Source organism: Alligator mississippiensis, chromosome 6 (genome assembly GCF_030867095.1).
Source record: "Alligator mississippiensis isolate rAllMis1 chromosome 6, rAllMis1, whole genome shotgun sequence".
Classification (NCBI taxonomy): Eukaryota; Metazoa; Chordata; order Crocodylia; family Alligatoridae; genus Alligator; species Alligator mississippiensis.
In genome coordinates this window covers 20,169,496-20,187,287 of record NC_081829.1, presented here as the reverse complement: position 1 = coordinate 20,187,287, position 17,792 = coordinate 20,169,496, and the positions used below count along the sequence as shown (strand labels likewise).

The 17,792-nt window shown below is 44.9% G+C and overlaps 1 protein-coding gene across 1 annotated transcript; it reads right to left on the bottom strand.

The window, feature by feature from the left end:
* Positions 1-1,838: 1,838 nt before the first annotated feature.
* Positions 1,839-17,142, bottom strand: LOC102567254 (neuropeptide Y receptor type 4-2). The gene is made up of 2 exons (XM_006276178.4): positions 16,997-17,142; positions 1,839-8,217 (listed from the first exon to the last, which is right to left on the bottom strand). The coding sequence occupies exon 2, from the start codon at positions 8,103-8,105 to the stop codon at positions 6,972-6,974; it is 1,134 nt and encodes a 377-aa protein (XP_006276240.2). The 5' UTR covers positions 8,106-8,217; positions 16,997-17,142; the 3' UTR covers positions 1,839-6,971.
* Positions 17,143-17,792: the final 650 nt, after the last annotated feature.

Below are 17,792 nucleotides of genomic sequence, written 5' to 3'. Positions count from 1 at the left end.
GCATGTCTAGAAATTGATATTTAGGTACCTTATAGATCAATGGGTTTCAACCAATTTTAACAAGTGTACCCCTTTTGTCTTAAAGTTTCAGCTCATGTACCACTTCATATTTTTTTCTTGTTTTTAAGGGAGGGGTCTGATTGAGGCCCTGTGGTGAGGGATGGAGTGGGGCTGGGGCAGGGGCAGGGGCAGGCACTGCTCAGCCACGGCAGGGAGGGCATGGGACAGAGTCACGAGTGGCTTGTCCAGGGGTGCAGGGAAGGAGGGTGGTTCCCACCACTACGCACACGCCGGGAGGGCATGGGGGGCATGTGCTACCAGTTCTGCATGTGGCGGGGCAGGTGAGTGGGCTGCTGCTGCAGGCTGGAGTGCTGGGCTCTTCCTGGCGGGGCCTCGGCCAGGCTGTGCTTGGGGCAGGCGGCAGCAGTGCTGGAAGCGGGGCTGGGGGAGCTGTGGCGAATTCTGGAGTGGCTGCAGCCCCCCCATCCCATAACCCCACTCTTGTAGGCCCCCACAGTGAGAGAGAGAGTGGGGCTGGGGCTGGGGCTGGGGCTGGAGCAGAGGCAGGTGCTGCCCAGCTGGGGCGGAGCATGGGACACAGCTGTGACCAGCTCATCTGGGAGGCACAGGGGGTGGTGGCTCCCACCGCTGCATACATCCAGGGAGGGCATGGAAGGGGCGCATGTCCCTGGGTCTGCACACGGGGCAAGGGCAGGCTGGAGTGAGGGCTGCACCCAGGGCTGTGCCCGGGGCTGCTCTCAGCTGTTCCAGGTGAGGGCTAAGCCAGATTGTGCTTGGGGCGGGCAGTGGCAGCACTGGGAGGGGGCTACGGCAGGGGCTACAGCTACCCCAGAATTTGCCATAGCCACTGCCCAACCTCCCCTCTCAGTGCAGCCTGGCCCAGCACCCCTGCTGGGAACAGCCCAGCACTACCCCGGCCCCAGCCTGCAGCCTGCCACCCCCCGCATGCAGATCCGTGGGCACATGCTCCCCTGTGCCCTCCTGGGGTGCGTTTAGCAGCGGGACCCACCACCCCTCTGCACCTCCTGGATGAGCCGCTTGTGTTTCTGTCCCATGCTCCACCCTAGCTGGGGAGCTCCTGCCCCTGCTTCAGCCCCAGCCCAAGACCCACTCCCTCCCTCACCATGGGGAGAGGTTATGGGGGAGGGGCTGTAGCCACTCCAGAATTCACCGTAGTCCTCCTAACCCTTCTCCCAGTTCTGCCACTGCCCATCCTGAGCACAGCCTGGCACAGCCCCCCACTGGGAAGAGTCCGGCGCAGCTCCAGCCCCAGCCTGCCACATCCCGCATGCAGTTCCAGGGGCACATGCCCCCCATGCTCCTTCAGGGTGCATGTAGTGGTGGGAACCACCCCCTTCCTCCCTGCAACTCACTCCTGCACCTCACCCCAGCTGGGCAGCCTCTACCAACAAACTTACCAGCTGGACCCAGCTGCTCTCCACACAGCCGGGCTGCGCTCCTGACCATCGGCATGTTGCGCTGCAGCTGCGCACATACACACACACACACACACAGTTCTGTCTATCTCCTACAACCCTTTTAAGTACCTGTAGGGGTATGTGTACACCTGGTTGACAACCACTGCCTTAAATATTTTACTGGTGGAAACTTTGGCAGTAGGACTTTTGGGGACCTCCACAGTTAGGCAAAAACATGAATGCTGAGGATCTAAATTCCAGAGTAGGGTGCCTACAGTGGCAATTAAGGAAGACATAGATATCTACATTCATTAGCCCAAGGCAGTAGATGAACAGGACTTCTGCACTTATACTAGCTATTGAAGAACAGAAGCCTATAATGTTGGCCCAAGTTATGGTAATTTTTTAATTGACTGGATTTTACATCCTCTTGCACTCACATTTATACAAAGCTGCAGAAAATGACAATAAAATGGCATTATTCCCAGCAGAAAATTCCACTCATTAAGACCAAAATTGGAACTCAGTGTACAATGATATTAAATGTAAGTACATGTGTCAAAGCAACAGTTACAACCATGTAAATTTCTGGCAAACAGACTTAACTGAGAAGTAGTGGCAAACACAAACCATATGTACATTGCATTCTGCTTGGAAGCAAAAAATTCCACAACTAACTGTGCTGTTCCCTTTAAACGACTGTGGTTAGAAATAAATATATTTACACTGGGCTACAGTTCTTATCATTTTCTATGTTGATGTGTAACCTAATTGTTTATCATAGCTTGACATGAGTTCCAGTTAATTAAATATTGGAATTCTAATGAGTGCAAGAAACAAACAGAATTACTCAAGGCTAATTGAGTGAAATTGCCCCATAGGTATTAGGGCAGTACAAAATCCATGTATTACACAAATCACACTTAAGCTCTCAATTCAAAGGCAGAGTTTAGAGAAAGCGAAAAGAAAATCATATACTTGGTCCTACTCAGCACCAATTGCTTTCCTAGTTCTGATTTATTTGCTGTTTCAGAAGGTGATCTTGAACTGTTCACCAGAGCACCTCAAGAGATGACAAGGTCAAATGGTCACAAACTCCTCCAAGACCATTTCAGGCTGGACATAAAGAACTTCTTTACTGTCTGAGCCCCCGAGGCCTGGAACAAACTGCCACCAGGGGTGGTGCAACCACCTACTCTGGACTCCTTTAAAAGACATTTGGACATTTATCCTGCTGGGATCCTTTGACCCCAGTTGACTTCCTGCCCCTGGGGCAGGGGGCTGGACTCGATGATCTTCTGAGCTTCCTCCCAGCCCTAATGACTATGAAATCTATGAAACTGTGACTATGATAAAAGAAGAGCCTCCTCTCTTTCTATTTGACTCAATTTCTGGACTTGAGTATGTGTCTGTGATAAAATAATCAAGAGAAATTATTTCTTACAAAAAGTAAAGTGCCCAGATTATCTGAGAGAAGCATAAGTATACCAAATTTACTCAAATACATGATAATCTTCTTCTCCCAATTGGCATAGGGAGAAAGCCCCTAATCTTATAATCACATTCAAGGAAATCTCACATTGTGGCCGCAGCTAAACAAAAAAGCTGTTCATCGGTGCAACTGTGCACTAACTCTGGTTACGGTGCATTCAGCATCTCATGTAGAAGTGGCCTGTCTGTCATTAAACTGCTACCAAAGCAGCAAGTGCTCAGCAATGGGAACCAACTATAAAGGTGATTAAATGCAGCCAACACTGATCATGACAATAAAATGCATGGCCCACATTCGGCAAACAAGCTGCTGGGAACCTACCACAAAGGTAGGTTAATCAGCACATCTGAATATAAATTATATGGTAGTGCCCATTGACATTTTTCAAGTCAAGGTGAGCCACAACATTGCATACAGTTCATCCAGAATCCCTCTGTCAGTCCTTCTTAGCCTGGCACATATAATTAGTGTAGCCCACCCTCTATGAGGTGAAGCCAGACCAGGTTGCCTTGTACCTCATCTGCATGTGTATTTTTAGAGCATTCCTGGACTTGCCCCAAGAACACCAGGTTCCAGTCATGACCAGGGGCTAATTAGCACATAGCTCCTTTGTGAGGGGTATCTGGAGTATACACACATAGTAAGCAGTGTTGAGCTATGGTGTCACCATGGTGGGGGTGGGGAGGGACACACAAATCATACATACCAGGCTGAGAGAGGGCATGACAGAGGGAATCTGGGTGACCTATATGCAATGTCATGGCTCACCATGGCTTGAAATGCTGTTGACTCTGGTGGGGCCCAGCCCAGTGAACTATGTGGTAAACTATAAGTCTTTTGGTTTTGGACTAATAATATGCATAGTTTATACTAGATATAGGCAGGTACTAAAGTGTTCCTCAAAAATATTTATGAAACACCTGTGCTAAAACTTGCAGTAGTTTAAAAAAAAAAAAAAAGCATGCATCAATTCTGGATGAACTAAGTCTATGGGTACTATATGCAAATTGCTACAGTCATGTTTAATTTCAAATTATCAAATTTGCTCCTCACTTCCACATGCTCAGGGAGAGCAGGGTCTAACAGTAAGGTGAGAGGGAAGGGGCTACCAGGGGAAAAAGTTGGGGGGAAGCAAAAAGCAAAGGACTACCTGATCCCCCAGATTTATTTTCCCTGCTGTAGCAATGGAAGGGGGGCAAAGTCAAGGCAAACCTCCAATAATTAGATTTTATACCTGAAAAATTACAACAAATTATAAATGTTCCATATATAGAATCTAATTATTGAGGGGTTGCTTTATAATCAGGGGCATCTTCTATTTGAGTAAATATGGTATGTCTTTCTCTAAATGCCAGATAAATAGTTAAAAATACAAAAATAAGCCCATTAAATATGGATTATATTACTAAAGTATACAGAATTTGGAATAGACAGCCAAACACAAAAAATTGAGGTACAGTCCTGTAAGGTGATGAGCAGTTTTAGCTCGCAATAAAGTTAATGCACCAGATCCTTGACAGATGTCAGCTGGTTCCATCAAATTTAGTAAACCTCTAACTTACAACAGCTGAGTACTTAGATGACTGGTTGTTGATGCCTTTTGCTATCTTGTTGCACAAAAAGGCTTAATTCCTGTTTTTAGATAACTTCTGTCCAATATGCTGTGGTCTGAGAAATAATATTAATAAAACAAATACTTCTCTGAACTATCCATGCACCCATGTATCTTGGTAAGTTGTTACCAAGCAGTACGATTTCTGTGGCTCTGATCACCATAATGTCTATGCATTGAGTAACTTCCACCAAGTACACATCCATCAAGATGTCATAGAGTGTCAAAGCAGGACAAAAGGTGACCCCCAGTTATGTCTCTCAAATTGACTGATACCATTTAAGTGAAGGTGCTGGTCTCTTCTTTTACTTGATATTTCTCTCAGCGATGCTTAAATATTTGCTTCCTCATATCTTGGTTTCCCAGGATAGCTGAAGAGAAATATCTTGACAAAGAGATGAACTCAGGCCTCAGAAGCCCAAGATACTGTTCTTTGTAAAATAATGATGGTTACATCTCTTACTGTGTGTAAGTTTCCCAGGAAAAATGCTAAGGCACACCACTGAGGATGTAGATATGCACCATTCTTACTATGTAGTAAGCTAACTTTACTATGTAGAAAAATTAGAGCGGGCACAGGATGCACACTTCTACTACATGATAAATCATCAGGATAAATCTGACACGTGAACAATTTTAATGTGTAATAATTGTATCATATAGGAAAGTTACGGCATCAACTCTATGGTGTGTCCTTTCCCCTAAATAGTTTAGCTTTGGGGATCAAAGGCTTAGTGCAATCTGCCTCTTCTTCTACCTGGTAGCCAGACTCTGTAATAACACGTACTGTGACAGCTGGTTTGGGTGGACTGGTTGTTATGTCCTGTCCATTCCTTCTTATGGAGTAAATTTACTATAAAGTAAAATCCAAGATAAATTACTCCATAATAATCATGTCATATGCCCACTGTAGCTTGGATTTAAAATGTAGCTTGGATTTAAAATGTCTGTGTCAATCTGCTTTTGTTCCATTTTGTGCATTTTCATTGCTTCTCCATAGGATGGTCACTGTGTCAGCACTGCCCCTGTCACTGGTTCCATCCACATGTGCTCTCTGCCCAGCGTCCTAGGAGACAATATGCTCTATTTTAACGGGTGGGTCAGAATCTTGGCATATGTTTTTCACTCCTGTTAGAGTGTCGTTGTTCATTACAACCAGTATTTCTATCTCAGTAGCAGGAACATTTGGTCCTTCAGCAAGGGAGAGCTTGGAAATTGAGTGATACACCAAGCACAGACAAGTTATTTCACAGTCTATGTGCACCCTTTCTCTCCCATCTGAGAACTGTCAAAGGTTCCAGTGAGCCAGCCACCTCCCAGTACCAAAGTCTGTGACTGTACATGCAGTAGCATGAAGCTTTATATTCTACAGCTTTAAAAAAACACAAAAAAGTCAATCAAATGGGTTTCCATATACATCTGTAATTGTTTTGCATCTTCTTAGGAGTGAAGTGTTCTGCGCAGTCTGAATGTGGTATAACATAAGCAATAGACTTCCAGCTGCTCTTTCATGACTAGAAAGGGCTAGATCTGGTAACATCTTCTCAAGAAGCAACACTGTTGGTTTGCAAATTGTTTAGTGCTCTGTCCTTGTTGTACTTTTCTGACTAGCATATGTGTAACAGTACCAGGAAGAGCCTGGCCTAAAGAAGAGATAAGCTCTGGTGAGACAGGTTTCCTTCCAACTCAAGTGGTGCTGGAAAAGCAGATCCATGATTCTTTCATGCAAGGTTTTTCACTCTGTTTAAATACCATGCCCACACTCTGTGTAAAGCAGAAAGCAATATGCTATTGGTGCCAAACTGCTGGATATGAGCTGTATCTGAGCAACTCTGACTCTCATCCACTGAAAGATAAGTGTTCTCTATTAGTAGGTGGGTGTCAATAATGTAGGGACTTAGGAAAGGTGTGTGTGTGTGTGTGTGTGTGTGTGTGTGTGTGTGTGTGTACACACCCTGCTTGTAGCAGTCAGTCTTCAGTGGATAAAATTCCTGTTAATACTGACAAGTAAGGGAAAATTTTCACAAACTATATTGTTTGAAATCTGTAGTTAGGAGCCCTGGGTTTTCTCATGAGTGATATGGATGTGCAACTGATGTCTATCTGTGCTCAACCAGAGACATTTTAGAAACAAAGTAACATGAATGCTTGAGGCCTATCCATGTGCAATCTGTTTGCAATGCTGCACTACTTCTTTCTTAGATATGCACACACTCTCTACATTTCCTGTGATCATGCAGCCTTAAGATATTTTTGTTATGTCAAGGAAGAACATCTATTCTTCCAAAAATTGACAGCAACTGACCACAGTACACATCCTGGAATCGAACTATGATATCTTCTGCTGCTCTTAGTATCTATGTGTAATAAATTAAGACAGCTGGTCTCCAGACACTTGAAAAGACACTTCTGAAGACGTCTTTCATTTCTAGATGGAATTATGTCTGGAGCTTAGCATCATGGAGCCCTTGGAGACCTCTGATTGCATGGTTGATAAAGGTAAATGCTCATATTCTTCCACTGATATTGTCAATGAATTACGCTGACAGTTCAGAATCAGTGACTTCATTTCTTTTTTGAAATTACTGTTTAGGAAGCCATAGATAACTGGGTTGACACAGGTTGAAGCCATGGCTACCAAGTGGCACAATGAAAAGATTAGGTTATGGTGGCAAGGAGGAATGGCTTTATAATTCCAGTCCTCAATGGTATTGAAAATGTGCAGAGGTAACCAGCAAATAGCAAAGGCAGCAACCATGGATGCTAACAAAAAATTTATTCTCTTCAGTTGAACTGTCCTGTTACTATATTCATTCTTCTCAAACATTTCCTTTCTTTTCTGGAGGTGTATGTAGATACGCACGTAGCAAAGCATGATAAAAAAGAGGGGGATGAAGTACTGGAACAGCAATAAGGTGGTGGTGTAGATGAGTCTTTGTTGCTCAGAAGGCCATGAGTCCATGCAGATGGCCTTGTCAGTGGAATAATTCATGAAATAAGAGAGCTGCTTGTACAAGTCATTTGTCAAAATGGAGGTGGTCAGGAAAGGTAGGGACACCAGGCACGCTAATGTCCATGTAACTACAATCCCCAGATAGGCTTGGGTGACGCTTGGCCTCCAGCCAGTTGGGTTTATGATGAGCTGGTGTCTTTCCAGAGCAATGAGAACCAGGGAGAGAATTGACACAGTCACAGATGCACACTGGGTGAAGGAGGTCATTTTGCACATGACCTCACCAAATATCCAGTAATCCATTATGGTGTAGACAATGGTGAAAGGGAGGCAGACAATAACCATGAACAAGTCAGAGACTACCAAGTTAGAAATGAGGATGTTGGTCACATTGGCCTTTTCTTTCTGTTTGGCTATGACACCAATCAGACACATATTCCCTACAATACCTAGGATGGTCTCCAGGCTATATGAGGTGACCAGAAAGACGGTGAGGTCAGTGCTGTTTCTGCACTGATCTGGAATGTGTGTAGGGACACTTCGATCTGAACTCCAGTTCTTACTGAACAGTAATGGAAGAACCACATTAAGAGCTTTGGTCTTGTTCATCCTGGAATCAAACAGAGTGCTCAGAAAGATGCTAGATAACCAGATGGGATCTCAGTCTTCAAGGAGCTATAAGAGGTTCCTCTGTTGATTTACCTGCAGAATCTGGAAATACCTGCAGAGGAAAGAGAGAGTTTGTTTAATTTTACTGCAAGGGAGGTAAGGAGGTGAGCTTTGTCTTCTTCTGTGCCCACTTTTCTAACTTCCTTTGCTTCATTGTTTTAGACCACAAACAGGAGTAATTCACTGGGTACTGCTGGTTCTGTTTCCAGACAGTACTATTTCTCCATGTGCATCAGGGAAGCAGATCCAATTCCACTGATGTTAGTATTGTTATCACTCCTTATGCCAGTGGTGACTTTGTTTGATGGATTTAATCATCTTGTAGATAACTCCAAGTAATTCTGTGAACATCAGCAACATAACAGAGCTGCTTTTCAAGGAGGATAGGGTTAAATTATGGTTTAGAATGAAAAACAACTGAAACTCTTTGGGTTCAGAAAGTTTTGACTCAAAGACAGGCTAAATTAATTGGCATTGGTCAGATTTCATTTTTAGCTAGACTAATGTCAAAATGAAAGCCAAGATGCACAAACTACATAAAGTTGAAACAAACCACACTGCACAAGTAATCTGTGAACTGAACACACAATCCGATGCTAAACCCATCGCTATCTGATCTGGACAGGGGCACCTTGAAAATATTTATACTCAGCTCCTCAACCGGTATAAATGGACACAGGTCCACTGAAGTGAATGGAAATATGAAGATTTATCCCACCTGGGGAAATGGTCCTTAATTATTGGAGGGTTCGGTATAATTAATTTTATTTTTTTAAAATGCAAATGTTAAAATAGCTACCTCACAAACTCAGAATGAAATTATTGAAATTTTTCATGTAAATTGGTGAAAAGATTTTTAGTCAGTTTGGGATGGACTATGGGCAAAGCCAAAAGAAAAATGGGAAGGAATTCATAAATGAGTGGGATGCCAAAGAAACTTTTATTAATAATTCATGCAAAACTTTAAATAAAATAAGACTAAAAAGACCTGGTTTTCAGAGGTGCTGCTGAGCATGCACAGCTGCCCCTGTCTCTAGCAAGACTCTTGAGTTATAGTCTGATTTTCAAAGAGGCCTACATAATTTCTCCAAAGGTGAAATTAATATTACACACATTTGGAGCTGGCATCAAATTAGTTAATTTGGAGGGAGAATATGCAATAGGTTTTCTTTTTCTTTCCCAAAGTCATTTAGAGTAGTAAACAGACCAGAACTCAGAAGGGCATATTTTTTAGTTAGGTATATAGGAAATTAGGACTTTTGTCAGAGGTAACAAGACCTGTATATCTATTTTCCTATATTCAGATTTCTGCTGGAAATTCCCATTTTCCCCCAAATTTTTCAATTTTCTGTAGGAAAATCAAAACAAAATATCTTTTTTCTGGTCAGGGTGACCCAAAAGGAGACCTTCAAGTTTTGTCAAAACAAGCTGATGCCTTTAATTTCAGGTCCATTTAACAGTCACCTGTTTCTGCTTAAGCTGCTGCACACCTCATGGAAGTTGAATTTCAGGTGCTCTTGCCCTGAGTGCTGTCTGTGGAACGGGCTCTATGACTGGACAACACCTCCTGAGAAGTGCTACAGTCCTCCCTGGGGTGGTAGGCACCATGGCACTTTGTAGGAAATGTACTCAATCAACACAGTGGGCTAAGGCACAGACTTTTCATTTAATTTGGTTAAAACCTGGCCTGGGCTATAACTGCATGTGTTTTGGGTGACCTTACCCCATCACCTTCTGACCAGTATATTTTTGTTTGCATCATGAAGTCACTACATCATTTGGCAGCAGGAAGAGTCTCTAACCAAGAGACTTGTATTAACAAGGTGCATCTACATGTGCAATGAATATGAAGCAATAAACTCCAGCAGTTTATTCATTAAGGCACAGTAGTTACTGTGCATTTAGTTTAATACTTGCTTACTGAAGTACTAACAAATGCGCAGTAGCTACAGTTACTGTGCAGTAGCGCTGGTGCACCTTTTTGTGATGCTTACTGCATAGTAGCCTAATAACACTGCGCAGTAGCATATTAACATGTCTTTTGACCGGCACGCTACTGAGCAGTGTTATTAGGCTACTGCACAGTAAGCATCTCGTGTAGATGTGCTCAATGAGTGTGAATCCTGTAGGCATGATGGTGGCAAAGATACAAGTTGTCACCGTAAGAATGGAGTTACCTTGTTACAATGATGAGTTACCAGGGACCAGAGCAGTAATTTTTCATGACTGTTTGCCAACAGGGCCATTACATATGCAAACAACTCTATGGGGATTTGAAGCAAAGAGTGGAGGGGTGAGCAGCTTGCAAGAAGGCCCTGCTGTTCTCAGGCTGCAATGCTAGACTTTGGGCAGGATTGGTAGGCTGAGCTGCAAGTCTGCACCTGCATGAAGGCTTTGCATTAGTAGTCAATGCTCCTAGGTACGATGCTCCAGATGACCAATTAACAAGGTCCTGTTTTAGTGAAGCCTGTCCAGACTTGTTGCTAATATGTGCTAACTATATATCTTCCAAAAGGCAAATGGACAGATCCTGTTCAACCTATTAGTCACCCACTGTTTAACTTAGGACATCTTAACTGCACTTAAAATGCTTGTCTGAGTGTTCAAGCAGTAAAACACATGCTAAGTGCCATTGTAGCGTAGCAAAGTTAGGACTTTTCCAGCGAGGAGTATCTTCAGATAGTATTACCTAACATGGGGTGAGCTAACATCAGACTGTTCCAGGAAGGTAATACAATCAGGAGACGTCTGTGCCCTGTGAGAGCTGGGACTGATAAACAGCTGCTTGTGGGCCCCTGTCCACCATACCCAAGTGGGTTCAAAACTCTGGTGCAGAGGGAGGGGAGGGGAAGGGCTGAACCCAGCAAACAGCTATTTGTCAGACCCAGCTTCCCCACCACAGCAGAGCGGGCTCCAGTGCTCTGAGGGCTGGGACTGGCAAACAGTTGCCTAATCCCCACCAGAGTCCAAACCCTTTCAGCCTCACCAAGGAGCCTTGGTGCAAGACAGTCATGCTGAAGCCAAAGGCAGGAAGTGACACACTAAAATGTCATCTAATCCACCACCCTGCTCCAAGCAGGATCATTATCTAAACCAGGGCTGTCAAACTGGTGACCTGCAGGCCTCATGTGGCCCAGAAGGCTCCCAACAAGCCCTGGGAACCCAGGGGCTCCCACCAAGCTGCCACGGCAGGCTGCAGTGGCTGGGGTCTCTGTGGTCTCCCTCCCTCCTCTAGTGCTTGCTCTCTGTCCCTAGGGGCAGGACAGGGTAGTGCAGTGAGGTGGGAGGGGCTCCAGGGGTGGGGACCAGGCTGTCTGTTCGGATTCGGCCCAAATCGGGGACAGTGATTCGACTGGCTGATTTGGATCACTGTCCCTGATTCAATTCAGCCATATCCGAATCTGAAGATTCGACGCTGATTCAGACATAGACACTGCTTTAAATGTTTTTTCTACATACTTTAAGGTACCAGTGCAGCTTGTAAACGCTGAGATGGTGGAGTGGATGAAGTGTCCCACAGGAGTACGGGGGGGGGGGAGGGGGGGGGGCCTCCATGTGCTTGGTGGCAAACCCAGAAGTGAACCAGAAGTACTTCCAGTCCACTTCTGGGTCTGCTGGGGAGTGTGCTGGACCACCCCCCCTCTCCCCCCCCACCCCCGCACGTCCCTGGCTCAGCAATTGGCCACGGGGGGAACCTGGATGCCCCCCCCAGACCCAGGAGGCACCAGTCACTGGGCTGGGGGGGGGCATGGGAGGAACATGGGGGGGGTGCACTCCCCGGCGGACCCAGAAGTAGACCAGAAGTGCTTCTGGTCTACTTCCAGGTCTGCTGCCAAACATGCTGAGGACCACCCCCCCCCCCATCCCGTGCTTCTGTGGGACACTCCATGTGTCCCAGCATTGCAGCATTCACAAGCCGCCTGATACCTAGAGCTATGTACAAAAAACATTTAAATCTGTGACTATGTCCGAATCGCTGAATCTTTCCAAATCTCTCTGAATCAATTTGGAGGGTTCCGATTTGATTCAGAGAGATTAAAGGGTCTTCTGATTCAATTTGGATTCGGACACTTGGCCACTGAATCGGGCTGAATTTCTGCTGAATCAAATCAGACCGAAGCGTCACACAGCCCTATCACTCATGCAGCATGTGGCCCCTCATTGCTCTCAAACTGGACAGAGACTCCACACACTCTCTAGGTAATCTGTTTCAGCGCAGGCTGTGACATGATATCATTTTCAGTTGGATTAAGGCAGTGGCTCTCAACCTTTGGTACCTTAAGTACCCCTTGCCGATCAACACAGCAAAAGCAAAACCGGAAATCCCACTGTGGCACTGCCAGTTTTGTTGCTGCAAGCCAAGACCCACTTTTTCCGCCATGGCCCGGGTCAAAGCAGCCTGAGCAGGGCCTCCCTCCCTATGCCCTGGCACACTGATGCTGGGGAGCGAAATCCCTGGCGCACTGGACGGGGGTGGGGGCAGAGGCTGGAACTTCCAGCCCAAGCAGGCAACAACCCAAAAGCAGCACCCACGTACCCCCTGCCCATGTCTCGCATACCCCCAGGGGTACGCGTACCATGGGTTGAGAAACACTGCATTAAGAGGCTGGGGAACAGCAAAGTAAGATTTGCACTTCAGTTGCATGCATCAGCTGTTACCTGTTACATCTGCATGCTTCTGTAGGATACAAAGGAGCCAGACAGCTGTAACTTTAACCTGGAATGGAATATCATAATGGTTTTGCTACATGTGTATTGCTTTGGGAGCATGTAGACATTTATATTGTGACCACTTATATCAGTATTATTGAATACTAATGTATTTGGCACATCTTCCTACTGCCTATCTTCAGTCTCCTCTAAACTATGCAATCCACATTCTTGCAGCTTTCCCCCTATGTTATATTTCTGGGAGCTCTCAAAAGGCTGTCTAGACATTCAGTCTTATAACGGTCCCTCAAAGTGGGAAAGGAATTATTTATTACCCTTATCCACAGAGGAGGGAACTGAGACACAGAAAGGTGACATACATCCTTGCCCTGTATCCCAAGGAAATCCATATGATTCATAGATTCATAGATTCATAGATGTTAGGGTCGGAAGGGACCTCAATAGATCATCGAGTCCGACCCCCTGCATAAGCAGGAAAGAGTGCTGGGTCTAGATGACCCCAGCTAGATACTCATCTAACCTCCTCTTGAAGACCCCCAGGGTAGGGGAGAGCACCACCTCCCTTGGGAGCCTGTTCCAGACCTTGGCCACTTGAACTGTGAAGAAGTTCTTCCTAATGTCCAATCTAAATCTGCTCTCTGCTAGCTTGTGGCCATTGTTTCTTGTAACCCCTGGGGGCGCCTTGGTGAATAAATCCTCACCAATTCCCTTCTGTGCCCCCGTGATGAACTTATAGGCAGCCACAAGGTCGCCTCTCAACCTTCTCTTGCGGAGGCTGAAAAAGTCCAGTTTCTCTAGTCTCTCCTCGTAGGGCTTGGTCTGCAGGCCCTTGACCATACGAGTTGCCCTTCTCTGGACCCTCTCCAGGTTATCCGCATCCTTCTTGAAGTGTGGCACCCAGAATTGCACGCAGTACTCCAACTGCGGTCTGACCAGCGCCCGATAGAGGGGAAGTATCACCTCCTTGGACCTATTCGTCATGCATCTGCTGATGCACGATAAAGTGCCATTGGCTTTTCTGATGGCTTCGTCACACTGCCGGCTCATGTTCATCTTGGAATCCACTAGGACTCCAAGATCCCTTTCCACCTCTGTGCCACCCAGCAAGGTCATTCCCTAGACTGTAGGTGTGCTGGACATTTTTCCTCCCTAGGTGCAGCACTTTGCATTTCTCCTTGTTGAACTGCATCCTGTTGTTTTCTGCCCACTTGTCTAACCTGTCCAGGTCTGCTTGCAGCTGTTCCCTGCCCTCCGGCGTGTCCACATCTCCCCATAGCTTTGTGTCATCTGCAAACTTGGACAGAGTACATTTCACTCCCTCGTCCAAGTCACTGATGAAGACTTTAAAGAGTATCGGTCCAAGGACCGAGCCCTGCGGGACCCCACTGCCCACACCCTTCCAGGTCGAGACCGACCCATCCACCACGACTCTTTGGGTGCGACCCTCTAGCCAATTTGCCACCCACCGGACTGTGCAGTCATCCACGTCACAGCCTCTTAACTTGCTCACCAGTATGGGGTGGGATACCGTATCGAAGGCCTTCCTGAAGTCTAAGTATACGACATCCACCCCTCCTCCTGTGTCCAGGATGTTATAATATGATGTTATAAAGGTTCATAAACAACATCCATCAACCTGGCCTCCGAGGCAAAGCCAGGACTGGAACTCCTGGGCTCACAATTCTGTGTAATCCTTTTACCACGGACTAGAACTGGAAAAGCTGGTCTAGGAAAGTAAGGGATAATAGGGTCACCTTCCCTTTGCATCCCACCTTTTCCCCCTGGAGCTCCAAAGACTCTTCCTACCACCTATTCACAAGGATCACTGAATGTATCATAGGTAGGGCTGGATGAATCCTTATCAGCATGCAGTTTATACACTGAAGGACGCAGCATCTGTTGACCTAAAATTATTTGTGAATGCAACCTGAATAGTTCCAGATTGGCCAAGAAATGGTGAGACTAAATTATCATTCATGGAGCTAACAAGAAGGTGGTGGGACCTCCCCCGATCCCTTCCAAATCTGTACAGCCTAACGTTTAAGTCACTATCTTGGAAGGCTGGAGACATTAGTTCAAATCCCTGCCCTGAATCAGGCAGGAAAGGAATTTGAATGTGGGTCACCTAATAAATTTCTTCCTCTGGTAACTCTGGCCCTTGACTTTTAACAAAAATGCCTGGCAATAAATCAAAACATGGTGTTTCAAGTCAAATGAAACATTTCATCCAACCCCTAATTTCTTGAAAACTAAAAAAAAAATCTTAGTTTTGGGATACCCAATACTATTTTTTTGAGGAAGGGAAGGGTATTGTTGTTACATTTTAATTCAAGCAGTAAACTGAAAAAAAAAAAAAAGGATAATTCTTACAGCAATAATCACAAGCAGAATTGTAGGTAGCAAAATGTTCATTCCCTTCTTTTTACCTCCCTGACTGGACAATAGCAGTAATACCCATAACAATTACAGTTATTACTTGTATTTCTTATGGTAGTGACTATGAGTCAACTAAAGACGTAGCCTGTCATGCTAGGAACTGTGCGAATTCAGAGACTTTGCTGAAGAGCTTAGAGTCTAAATACACAAAATAAACACATTTCTAGAGAATGGACTATAACATACCAGACAATGTTTATGGCTATTTTGCCACCAGTACAACACTCCTGGGACCTAATTCAAAACCACTGAAGCTAACAAGGATGTTTTCATGGACTGTAAATAGATGTTGGATCTGGCTGTTGGAGTGTTTTAACTTTGTGTCTGGATTGGTTTTGAATCCTGAAAACTCACAACACTTTTGTATGGAGCGGGGTTAGCCATGTTAGTCTGAAGTCAGGCAGGAGGTGGGGTGGGGTGACACTACAGGGTCCATGCAGACATTTGCCATACCCAATCTACAGTCATATGCAGCTTACTTTAATCCGCATGATTGTAGATGGGGAGCAGCTTGTACAGACATTTGTCAGTGCCAGGAACCTGATCTAAGTCAGGGTCGGGAGAGAGGCAGGTGGGACTGAGGAGGGCTGGTGGGTCTGCAGAGGTGGGGGGGAGCAGGGAGAGGGGAAAATTGGCAGGATTAAAGAAGGCAGGCAGGTCTGTGGATGGTAGGTGTTGGTGGGTCCATGGGAGGAGTTGTCCATCCAGGAGTCAGGGGTTTGGGGATGCTAAAAATAGCCCAGTCAGGGATGGGAAAGGGTGCTGGAAGACCACAGCCTTGGGGCTGGGGTGAGTGGCTAGACTTTCCCAGCCCAGGAGCTGCATTCTAAATGTGTGCTGTCATTTGGAAGATTGAGCTAACACATTCCCAGTCCAACTTTCTTCACATCCTCAGGTGAACTAATTTAGACAAGGATGACCATTTTTGTCCCATCTAACCTCCCTGAACATTTGTACAGATTGGCACTTAGATCAACCTAATTGTAGTTAGATCAAAGTGTAGCATCTGCAGGTACCCACAGAGACTAGCTGGTTCAAAGAAGCAAAAACTTTCACAGGCAACTGCCTACTTTGTCAGACTCTAGGAATGAACATTTGCAGGGAGCTGAAGGGCTGTGCAATAGTCCTTTTTTCTGGAAATCTAACTTCTTGATGCTTCTAATTTCAGGCTGCATGTCCCAGCAAATATCAGTGCTCTACTTTGACCTGAAGTACTAAATAAATTAGACATCGTTCTAGTGCACCTCACCAGGCAAAGAGGTACCTTTTGATTGCTAAAAAGAAGAATCAGTAAAGTATCTTATAAAGCATTATATATTCTTAAACATTTTCCATCTAGAGTCTCATGTTTTAAAACTTATTTTTCTTAAAATGCTTTAATAAAACAGTAACCTACTCTGTGCACAACTCTTCCTAATCATTTTTCTTATGCACCCAAGTTGGACATTGTTTAATGATCATACAATATATCACTTGCCCATTGATCCAGATATATTTGTCAGGGAGATTTCTTTGTCAGTGTTTTCTGATAGGTAAGAACTGAGAATTACCCAGTTCAAAGAGGGAGATCTGAACAAGAACTGAAATGATGATTACAAAATAAACTGTCAGCATCTCAAGTGGAATTTCAACAGATCCATAGATTTTCAAGGGGAGAAGGATTATGCCGATAAACTAATCTGACCACCTGCAAAGTTGAAATAAAGTATTTAGAAAATTCTTACCTTTTAACATTCACATAGATTGTGAGTCACTGAGATTGCTGAATATCTGCACCTTCATAGAATAAATGAATGCAGTAGCAGCAGCAGAAGACCTGTGGTGGCTTAGCAATTCTAAAGAGAAGCCTTCCTCTCTGTGTTTCAGTAGGTGATTGGGATGACAACTCTCTCCCCTTCCTTCCCCCCACCCTTTTTCTCTCTTTCTGTAAAGGGAATTTAACCAATGAATGTTGCTTTCCACTTAGGATCTGACTTAGAAGTTCTGGCTCCCTCTACTGATGTAAAAATGTATTAATTCTACAACAAACAAGCTTCAGATAAAGGTATTATTAAACTATTTGAAACATGATATGTTGATGCTATAGGCTTCTGTGGTGCAAATGGCAAGTAGACAAAAAGAACAAAAGGAACAAAAATTAAGATATAGGACTTTACTCTGCATTCTTTCCAGAGGCAAAATTCCCATTGATTTCAATAGGAGCTTTGCCTACTGGGCACAATTGGGTCCTTGGTTTACCAGACATTTTCTGATTTCATCATATACTGCTGAATGGCTGTGCTTTTATATTACAGAGAAACTCAGGGAACAAAGCCTCGATTATTTGGTATGCAAAGAGGGAAGAGGTGTGGTGATGTTTGGATAAAGTACACAGAGGCATGAGGCCACTAAGACATTGCAAATATGGGAGAACATTTTCCAAAGCACCAAGGGCACCTATACACAAGCACAGAAACTGCTCTGACATGCCGTAATTACAGTGCATTGGAGCAGACTGCAGTGTGGCAATTACTGTACTTC